This window comes from Cupressus sempervirens, chromosome 7 (assembly GCF_028749045.1).
Source record: "Cupressus sempervirens isolate cs-2001-9-10 chromosome 7, ASM2874904v1, whole genome shotgun sequence".
Lineage (NCBI taxonomy): Eukaryota > Viridiplantae > Streptophyta > Pinopsida > Cupressales > Cupressaceae > Cupressus > Cupressus sempervirens.
The window spans coordinates 544778367-544789919 of record NC_143124.1 but is presented as its reverse complement, the minus strand read 5'-3'; the positions used below and the strand labels follow the sequence as shown (position 1 = coordinate 544789919).

Genomic DNA, 11553 nt, shown 5'->3' with positions numbered 1-11553 from the left:
TTCAAAGCCTATCTTTTTGAGCCAGTTAGAGGTTAATAGTTTCTTTTGTAAGGCTACCCATAAAAACATACCTACCTTTGGAAGGCATTTTGGATTCCAACATAGGTTTAATGGGAGGTCCACTTTGTCCCACTATTTGGAGTTAATTATAGAATTGCACCCTTTTTTGACAATATAAATCTCGAACTTTGACCCAATACAAATTAGTTTATCTTGTCAGTTTTTGCTAGCAATAGGATGAGAGGCAAAAATTTGCCTTAGCTATATCTTTTCTTCTTCAATTAGAGGAAGATTCTCCATGAAATTCCATATCCATTATGACCTGAATTCATTGAAGATACTAGTCCCATAATTGCAAGTATGCTTCACCCATTGATTTTGAGTGACTTGCTTTAGTGCGTTACTATTTAATTTCTTCTCTATGGCCGGTTCACTTGTTAAGATAGTAAGAATAAGAATTAGACATAAATTTATGTATTATCCTTGGTTTAATATTAAGAAAAAATTGAGCATTACACATAATGATGGAGTGAGGTGGGAGAGGGTTTGCATGTAGGGTTTCCACAATGGAGGAGTTTGATGCCGATGATGGTGAAGGGGACAAAGACAATGATGACAGGGTCCCTCTTTGTAACTTGGAAGATGGTTGTCCTAATTTGGGCCTTTTCATTAGCATTTGGTTTGGTTTGGGTTTTCTTTTACCCTTGTGACCTTTTGTCTTTCCTTTGTGTTTCCTATTTGTATAGATGGTCTTGTGGTGTTCTTTATCAATGTCTTTGGTCCAGTTGGGTAGTGTTTTTGCTCTGGTTTGTTGTTGGGTTGGAGGATTTTTTAGTTTCCTTTTTTGGATTTCTTACTACCTTAGGATGTGGTTGTGGTCGTTGGGTTTTGTTTCTTCTTCCCTTGCTTACAACCATGTTTTAGGCATGACCTTTTGTGGTGCAAGCTTTTGGTCTTTGTTTGGAGCTCTCTGTGTGGAATAGCTTGGGGCTTGGGGGTCTCTACATGTGGAAGTTGTTGTCTTCTTCTCGCCCTCCTCCCCCAACATTGTCCCATACTTTTCAGTAATGGTTTCCATTGGTGACCAAGGTTCATTGTGCATTGTGGGATCAATGGGATTTCTTGTTGTTCCTCACTTCTTGTTTCTTTGTTTTTCTATTGTTAGTCATGGAGTCTTCTTGAGGTTCAACAACCTGTATCTAGGTTGTATTAAGGTTTTATCTTTTGAGGGTTGTTGTTTAAGGTTTTTTCTGATAGGATTTTTAGAGAGTTGTATAGTGTCTATTTCATTCATGTTCTCTTTTGTTGTTTTATAAGGATCACTGCAAATGTAGTCACATTTCCTTTTAGGTATATGTTTTTCAAATGTAGCAACCTCTTAAATTTATAAGAGAAATGATTCAAGAATAGACATGTACCTTCATGAGACATGTCTATTCATTAACATAATAAAAACAACTATAGTTATTACAATATCCCTAAATAATATACATACATATATTTGCTATACTTTATCTGAGTGAAGCTACAAAACATCAACATTCCCTCTTAGCTAGGGAGGATAAACATATGACCATATATCACCTCAACGTAATATAAAGATATTGGGAGCAAAGGCCTCTTGAATGTCAACTTATTTAACATTCACCATGTACTCTTTGAGAAAGGGCCTCCTGAATTTTGAGTTGCGAGATATTCACCAAACTCTATGAGTAATGGCCTCATGAATGTCAACTCATTTGATATTCACCAAGTACTCTGTGTAATGGCCTCCTGAACATAAATTTGCATAACATTCACCATGTACTAAAAAATATTCATAAGGTATGTGCACATGCATTCTCATAATGCTTACCATATGAACATCCACCATGCAAAGTATGATCTATCATGATATGTTTTAACCATCATAAGATGTCTATCATAACAAAAGGTTAAGCTAGTGAAAGACCGCCACCTTTCAATAACTTCTACAAGTGATAATTATCTAGAAGTCATCACTTCCTCGTGACGTACACAAGGGTTAGACCCAAATAGTCATGAAGTCCTCTTGCCTACTACAATTTATTGATCACTGGAGAATCCATGTCAGCATGGTTTACTCTAAATCAATAGGATCGAGATTGTCAAGAGGTTGACTAATCCATATCATCTATCTACTCCCTCTCTTTCAAGGTTGCCTATAGTGAAATGTCAGGCTCCCTCTGAATCTCAATCTCCCTTTGCCTACAATAACATTCCCGAACGAAAAGATCAAGGAAAATAATTCTTATAAAAAAATAGCTTCAATTATTATTCTCAATAATAATATTATTATATTTCAATCATAAGAACATTGGAAATTCGATCCTATACTTAATTCATGATGAATTAATTCTATTCCAATATCCGGTGAAGTTATTAATATACTTATCATAATTTATTTCCATAAACATATTATATAGTAGGGATAAGGGATCCCTATATATTTTTATATTTTAATATCTCATAGTATTAATGTGCACATATAAACCATTAAAAATGAGCATTCATATTATATCTTTGGTTCTAAAATTTAAATTAAAGCTAACACCATTTCCTACTTAGAAAATGATCCTTATTTAACTCACATTTTATTCTATTATAAGTCTTCATTATAATTAGGCAAGAACCTACAACACAACGGTAACTTGTGAGCCTCATATGTGGGAGGTCTTGGGTTTGAATTAACACAATATTTTTTTATAACAAATAACAATAACTAATCTAGGCTTCGACCGTTTTTCGATCCGAAAGAAAGAAAGAATTCATCATAATCCTTTTAAAGATTATATTATAAATATATCTAAATTCAAAATTCGTATAAACATAACTATTCCTTCTAGGAGATTTCTACTTGCATGTTATTCTTACTTACCTTACCCGATGGTGACATGCGCCTTAGTATTGATGTCTGGTCCACTTTATATGGGAACTTTAACTTATGCGAGAATGACCTCCTTTATTTCCCTTGTGTCTCGGTTGGCACAAAGTTTGTATGGGGTATGATGAAATGAAAGATTTTAATAACGTCCACGAGGCTAAGGTAGCCTGTGGGACCCACACAACCACCCCCCAAGGTAGGAGAGAAACTAATCTAGCTATAAACTTTTGGTTAACTTGACTCCTCGTTGTTGAATTTTGATAATCATAGCCACTATTCTCTTCACTTGATTCTCCTCAAATAAGTAGTTCAAGTCTATGTTCTCTAATAGCTTTGCATACCCAGATTTGATGTCACTACATTCCTTGACAAAGTGGTGCTCCATCTCTACCACCCCCATATTACAGAATAAACAAGTTCTTCTGACCACTATTCTTTTGGAACTTGTCATCTACCAATTTCACATCGCAACTGGTGTGAACTAGTTCTGAGTTGCGCTATCAACATTTTTGCTCTCTAATTAATAGGTGCTCTTATATAGGCCTTTTCATCATGACTAGAAGTGGGGTTAAATTCTTTAGTGTAGTAAGATTTTTTCCACCCCTTGTGTCTTGTCTAAATGATATTACAAAATTTTTCCATGACAAACTTCTTTTATTTATTTATGTGTTAGATGTCTCATTTGTGTTTGCTATGTAGTTACAAAGTTGGACCTTGATGGTTGACTTCCCCACCTTAAATATTAGTTCCCTTTTCCTTTCAGAGCATACCCACTTGTATTTTCTAATTTGTACTATCCTTGTTACCTTATTGATTATATACACGGTGGCAATATTATATCTCCCTTATATCTCCCCTTTGATGGAGTCCATGTGGGAGCACCAATTACTTCCCTCTTCCTTTTTGGTTCTTGTACTTATTGAGGTGAGTATATGCACAATAATTCAATTTCATCCTATGATTTAGACAGTGGCTAATGATTAATGTTTTAGTCCTTATCATTTATCTTCATGCTCGATTTGATTTTTGTTACAAAAATGCAAGCCCAGGCCCATGTCTATGCAACAATTACGAGACATTCCAAAATTGCCAACTCTTTCCTTAAAAAAAAAAATCTGGAGACCTTAGGAAGAAGAATGCAAGCCTCTATTTGAATTTCAGTGTGGATAGTGGTATTGCTCCAGGGAATGTTTAGCAAGCCGCCCCTAAATATAAATGATATGGAGTCCACATCTCCATATAGATCCTTCCCATCTGCAAAAATATTGGTCTTCATTTCTTATGGTACATTTGCAGTTGGCTCTGATACCATATTTTTTTATCGGGATCATTGCAAGTGTAGTTGCATTGCCTTTTAGGTATATGTTTTTCAAATGTAGCCACCTCTTAAATTTATGAGGGACATGTCTATTCATTAGCATAATGAAAATAATTATAGTTATATATATATATATATATATATATATATATATATATATATATATATATATATATATATATATATGCTACAATTTATCTGAGTGAAGCTACAAAACATCAATATCTTTCGGGGCTTCCCTTTTTCTCTTTCTCTATAGGTTGTTCAGGCTATCTATTAAGGTTGAGAAGCTCATTGTCTTCTCAGCACTTGAAGATTCTAGTTTCTTTGGTGTGTGTTTTTCTCCTTTTCAAGAGGATTTTCGTTGTTTATAGAAAAGTTATTCTTGCCATGTTTGGTGTAGCAATCCTTCTGCTATCCTAGTTTCTTCTTGGTGCTCTCTTTTTGTTGGTTTTGGTGAGCATTGCTCATTTTCTTGTTTGTTGCTAGTTGATGGATGCTGAAATTTTTCAAGGGCCCTTGTTGGTTGCTTTTAGTTTGGGAGATTTTGAAGTATAGGACTCTTTCAACCAGATCAACTGAACAATTAAGTATATGACTCCATCTAGAGCCCAAATGATCCATTTAACCACAATTGCAATGCCATACTTCCTTCCATCCATCAAATTATTTGATTTATTTTAGTCTTAATCTATAGCCACATATCCTTTAGACTAGGGCTAATTGCAAAAAAAGGTATTCCAATGTATCTCACTTGCTCATTGAAGCCCCCACTAAATGACATACATTTTGAGCCACTTAGCAGGTTGATTAGTCCAACCAAGCATGATGAATTTTACATTAGAAATATTTGCACCAAAGGCCTTGCAAAAGAGAACTAGTTTCTAAATTAATTTATCCACATCAATCTAAAAAAAATTAACATAACCTACAAAATGAATACAAAGAAAATGTTTGTTCTTGGGAAGTGAGAGGTCACTAATTGTTGGATTTAATACAACTCCCTTAACGAGAGAGAGAACGAGAGAGAGAGAGAGAGAGAGAGAGAGAGAGAGAGAGAGAGAGAGAGAGAGAGAGAGAGAGAGAGAGAGAGAGTCATGCACATGTGAGAGAGTGGGAGGAAGGCAGAGAGAGAGGGGGAAGGGGGATACTAGGAAGAGAGAGGGGGAGATAGGAAGAGAGGGGGAGTGAGAGAGCGGGATAGAGAGAAAGAGAGGAAGAGAGAGGGATAAGAAGGGAATCAAACTTTAGACTTCAACTTCTCATTTATATATGCTACAATAAGTAATCAAATACGACATGATTTGGTCAGAGTTATTAAAGATTGGAATTCTTGGTCAATTCTTCAATTCTCTTTCCTAGATCACCTTGAATTTTTGCAATAGCTCCAAGCTGGTTTAAAAGGCCATAAATGATATTAAAATGTTCTAGTTGATATGACTCTTTCATCACATAGAGAAAATAGTAAAATGAAGGTTAATTTTGTTTCCAACACCAACTAGGGTAAAAGAAGAGAGCAACCCATTGAGGTACAACTTTTGGTACTATTGCACATGTAATTTCTTGAGGATTTTGTTAAGTTGATGATCAAGCTAGAAACATTGACAAACTTGGTCACTTAGGATTTGAGGGATCATGGGTCTAAGGTTCAATGAAAAATAAAAACAAAAGGAATAATTATTTTTCATTAAGATAGTTACTATTGAAAACCATCTAGATTATAAAAGAGAAAAATATGTAAGGCTCGACTAAGGAAAGCCTACACAACTGAGGGTTGGCTTCTCTCAAGGCATGTATCATTTTGCCCAATACTACTTATATAACATGCATTTGACAATGTTCTATAGACTTCTAAAGCATTACATGTGTTGCTATTGTACTTCTTGTAGGCCTTCTGAATGTTCATGCATAACACAAGCTGTAATGGAAGGTAGTCCCCTAAAGTGCAAGGTGTGCATTTAAGCATAGAATATGTAGGAAATTTGAATATTAGCTAAAACAATTTGATACTAAAAATTTAAATATTGCAACAATACATATTTTCACCCACTTTAAGTTGATTTAAACTTTCTAATAGAACCCATTTTCCTCTTAGTTCCACAATGTCTTTATACCACTATGCATAAGACTTTTGACTATAAGATTCACTACCCACTTATAAGTTTCAAAATAAATTTGAATATTCTCAAAACAATTCTTATTTTGATACTAAAAATTTAAATATTGCTGCAATACATATTTTCAGGCATTAAGAGTTGATTTATAACTTCCTGATAGGACCCACTGTAAAGGAAGGTCATACATTTACCCAAAACAATTCTCATTTTGACGCGCTATGAGTTGATGTAAACTTTCTATAGAACCCATTTTCCTTCCCGGTTCCACATCATCTCTATCCTATCATACATAGACTTCTCCATCCCACTTGATTATACGATTCACTAACCTACCCATATATCACTGGAACTGGATGACCAGAGCCAAATTTGATTTCCAAATTATCAGTTTATTAAAATTTTGAATGAAGAATCGTGACAGTCTAACCTTATAATGAAATCAAGTCCCTTGGTCTAAGTCTGTGACAATTAAAATGTTAATTTTTGCTTGACAGTCGGGACCACAAGAACTCAGAAGGAAAACGCGCCCGTTTTCTTTGGATCTTTCAGTTGTTTTGTACTGTATATTTATTGTCGCCGACTCTTATAGGGTCCAGATATGTTAGAAGAACATATATCTATTAAGCTTAGGTGTTAGAGTAAATTATCATTGGATTTGTATGCATGGAAAGGATTGCTAAGACAAGCCGCGTGAGTTTTTGATAAGAAAGCAGCATATACCATATCATTCCATAAAACGGGAAAGTATTTAGTAATTGCAATCCCTTTTTAAATGATCATTTTTTTAACACAAACAAAAGTTTTTAGAAAGACTATGGACTAGAAGATAGTCCATCGGAAATCAAAACAAAATGGAGTATATGGAACTATTTCCCTTGCCAATTAAAAACTGCCGAGTCATTCAATCCACGGAATCCCAGAAGAACGCCTAAGTCTTCATGCGCCTTGTATGATTTACTACTTATGAAACATTATCAGATCACATATTGGAAAGTCACACATATGCAGAAACTATGCTCAAATGATTGGGTAGTGATTTTCTAATCACAAATGAAGGGGGCATCTACATGCCAATCGCTACAATAGAGACCCGGGCGTTGTTTAAAGCCTTGCTTTGAGAGTACCTTCCGCGCTTTCATCACGAGCTCTCGATTTGCTATGGGACCATCATGCTCAGAAAGAATTGCTTGAATAGCATTGCTTAAAGCTCCATATGCATTATCAGGGTTTCCAGTAGGATTTGCATCAGCAGAAGTTTGATCCGATTGGCAGCCACTGATCAAAATTCCCATATCTGGAACCCCATTCGTCATTGATCCAGCATAGACTTCATGGGTGCTGGAAACCTTTTCCTGCAATGCTGGTTCCAAATACCCAGAGCTGTCGTCGCTGTCTTCCAACTTGTGCTTCAGAAACTGCTGAGCCAAATTTCCGATGGCCCCTAGGAACCCACCATCATCATTTGACTCCAGTTTGTTCACAAGAACTTTGACAAACTTCTTCACTTTGGGGCTTGCATCCTCTCTGAAAATGTCAAAAAGAGTTGGCCGGATTTTCCCAACATCAATATCTTCTTGACCAGTTTTCTCTTTCAGAATTTCTATCAATATAGACAGGGGAAGAGACCGATTTCTAGCTTCTCCTTCCCTGTAATTCAGCACCTCCATTATTTCTTCTTTGTTGTATTCACTCTCATGCTTGTATCCATGTCGGGAAGGTAGATTAATGCCTCGAGACTCAAATGCATCATGCACGAGATCATGCACAGTTTCAGATAATAATTCTCTGAAGCCAAATCTTCCTTCTCTCTTCTGCTCCCCATCAAATTGGGTCTCATTCCTATTTTGAGTACCATCTCCAATTTGTTCCTTTTCATTCTTAATTAGACCCCCACTGTGACAAGAATCCGCAACTACTGTAAAGATACACTCACTCGGGACCTTGTCAACGAACTCGCGGAAGTCATCATCTGTATTAAAATAATTTCAGGCTTTAGATTCATATTTTCATCTCATATCTTAAATTGCATCGCTGCAATCACGTGTAACAACTATGTTTTTATAACATTCTTTATATGCAATATATATATATATATATATATATAGTTGAAATTGTGCATAAATATTACAAATAATTCATAAGAGCCATAATTAAGATGAATTTAGTGACAACAAAAAATTCAATGTATTTATAAACTGAAATAAGTAAATTAAGTTCTGTAATAAGTTCCAATCACACAGGAATAAACCAATCGCAAAACACCTAAGGTAAATAGATTTTGGAACTTCACACAATTTCGATTCTGAGAAGATTTACAAACAGAAAAGTAGCGGGATCACGCATGGCTCGATGTCACTTGACCATCTCAGGTATTTCTCCCTCAAACAGTGAATTGGTTTGAATTTGTCTGGACCTTAGACTGTGCCTCAGAAAATCTCAAGATTCTAAAATGCTAGTTTTTGAAAGATGGGAATGAAAGTAAATACAAAGGCCCCTGAACTTGACTGGAGAACAATATTGCATAAATGAACCAAGATAGAAATAGGAAAAAAAAATTAGGTATAGGAATAGATGTCCAATGGCTCTCATCTTTTTGTTATCAGTTGATGTTTAGCACGTCTGCAATATTTAATGCACAGAAGTTTTAGAGTGCCCGGATAAAAACTATTAGTTTGCACAATATGCATGCTCAATTAGTGTAAATGATCAATCATAAGCCGTTGATATTAATTATGCGTGTTAATTAGTTATAATATTGCTTATGCCTAAGCGTTGGCCTGCAGTGCAGCAGTTACTGCTTCTCTTTGTAATAGGAAGATCTTGTGTTTGATTCCTGAAATGGGAGGTTAATTTAATATAAAAAATATTGCTCATGCATTAGACATCAGATTCTCTATTTTTACAGGATACAAAATAGCCTACTACAGGTTTCACCGGACAATCTCTGCCTGTTGTCAAAGCATTAGTACTGGGTTGACTTGCATTCTCTTTTGGTATGTTGATACCATGAAAAACATTCAGGAAATTTCTGAATGAAGTGTGCTCAGGTAATGAAAGACAAATTTTCTGGAAGCATGCGCTCCCAGGGAGTGCCATAATAATCTTGGACCAACATTTACACCTTTCTGGCTAAACACATTTGGATGAAAGAACTCCCTGAAGCCGTGTTATTCCATGGTTTGTGTACAAAAAATAAGATTTTGATTCAGAATACCCTGGTTAGAAAGGGTACAACTGTCCTTTCCTAGGGCTTTCACTGTGGGAGTTATAGAGAAAAGACAAAACTTTAGCTTTTTTCTTTGTCTCTAGGCTGAATCTATATGGAAATGGTCTATTAATTTATTCAACCTTTAGCTAGATCAGCTCACCAGGTTTCCTTTCCTAGATGAACACCTATTCAAATATGTTTCTCTAAAATTATCTGGATGGTAATCCCTTCCCTGATTTGCTTGAAATTTTGCTGGGAGACAATCCAAAGGGTTTTCTTGAATTCTGCTGTCCATGGGAAAAAGACAGTCAGGTTTGGCGCCTCACTGATAGATTATTCAAGCCTGAAGAATTAAAAATAAAAAATGCTTATTTGAACTCCCCGTGCTAAGAACTCTTCGGAGTTGGAGTCCATTCTCAAAGAGATCCCTGATTAAGAAGTTTCTGGTTAGGAAAAGCCACCTTGATCAATAAATCACCCCAACTAATCATAAAACTAAAATTAATTGTCATGGTGCATTTAAGTGGCCTTATGCAGTGTAGACAATGTTGGCATTTACATACGGAAGGTTTCTTACAACTGTCATCAGAATATGAGTTGAATGATAATTTTGCTATGGCCATTTGGTAGATAAATCCTCCATTATGCAGATCAGAAGGATAGGTGATTTGGTATTGATTTTAATCCTAGAAGCAGGTTTAAGATGCAGTCAGGTTTGTCAATTATCAGATCCTCGCTTTAGTTATTGGAGCTTGACATCAACACCATTTACAATTTTGAAGAATATCTGTTTCATGAGGTCTATTTTGCAGTTTGTTTACAATCCCAACACTTGCAATTTGTTTATTGCACTCGTTTCTCATGTAGGAGTTATTCCACTCCGCTTTGAGTTTTGAAGGTAATTATTTATATGACCAGTTCATCTTCTCATTGATGTAAACTTGCTTCTAGCAACACCCACCCTAACCGATCTCAGACTTCAATATATTCATTCTGAATTTTATTTTCTTCCATTCTTATTCGAAGAGTCTGGAAGCTCAGTGAGAAGAATTTGCAATCCATAGGCATCGAGCACATAGTTCTCATTCTCCTTCAATTGTGTGCTTAAAAGGGTTTGAATCTGAGGAAGACTATTTGGTTTTGCCTTCTCAGCTTCAGTTTCCATACCTGCCTTTGGTATATCAGTCCAAATATTGTGTGGCTTGCAAAAAAAAATTGTGAGCAGTTTATATTTGGACATATCAGTATTCCATATATTTCATCAATTTAGGCTATTTGTTGTAACATACAGGCAAAAACAATAATGTAAATCCAATTATTGGCCCTAGCATTCACTCATATCTTAGACAACTTGGATTAAAATTATTATTTAGGCATCAGTAATGTCGTTACATTTCAAACAACAAATGACAAATATAAGTCCAAATCTTCTTCTGATAACAATTGTACTCTTGATATCTTTCTTGTGACAATAATAAGTGTATTACATTCAGATAGAAATGCACTATCAGTAGCTACAGCAGCAATTAATGCCAATGGCAATGACAAATCAGATCAATACAATATGGCTCGAGTTCACATCAAATGAAGCTCAAATATGAACTCAGTATAAGATTGTCCTTGAAATCACTAGAGTTTTCATCATAGGATTCCCACACTCGAACAAAAATGCTCAAAACAGATTTAAAAGGTTGATCAGGTCCAGACTAGGTTGCATGGGTACACGTACCCACACCCCTGGCACGCGTGCCCACATACCCAAAGACCAGGTACTCAATGAAGACCTTGATTAAGATTTCTGATTTTTTTTTTTGTTCTTTTTTTTGCATATCAGCTTCTTGTTTATCAAGCTTAGTTCAATATGTACTCAGTTTGAAACTTTGATACAATACTGATTAATGGTAAACTTTATCACTGTTCAAATCAGAAGTTTATCATTTGCAATATGTCATTGTTATATGATTTATGATCTTCTTGTTCATGTTTAAAGTTTGCCTTCTCTGTTATG

At 35.4% G+C, this 11553-nt stretch overlaps 1 protein-coding gene across 1 annotated transcript in view; it reads right to left on the bottom strand.

The window, feature by feature from the left end:
- Positions 1 to 7064: 7064 nt before the first annotated feature.
- The window catches only part of LOC149547922 (metacaspase-5-like), a 29801-nt gene continuing 25312 nt past the window's right edge, over positions 7065 to 11553 (bottom strand). The window contains exon 2 of the mRNA XM_089794814.1: positions 7065 to 8306. Within this exon, the coding sequence (XP_089650940.1) occupies positions 7378 to 8306 (929 nt within the window). The 3' untranslated portion in view covers positions 7065 to 7377. The remainder of the gene's footprint in view (positions 8307 to 11553) is intronic.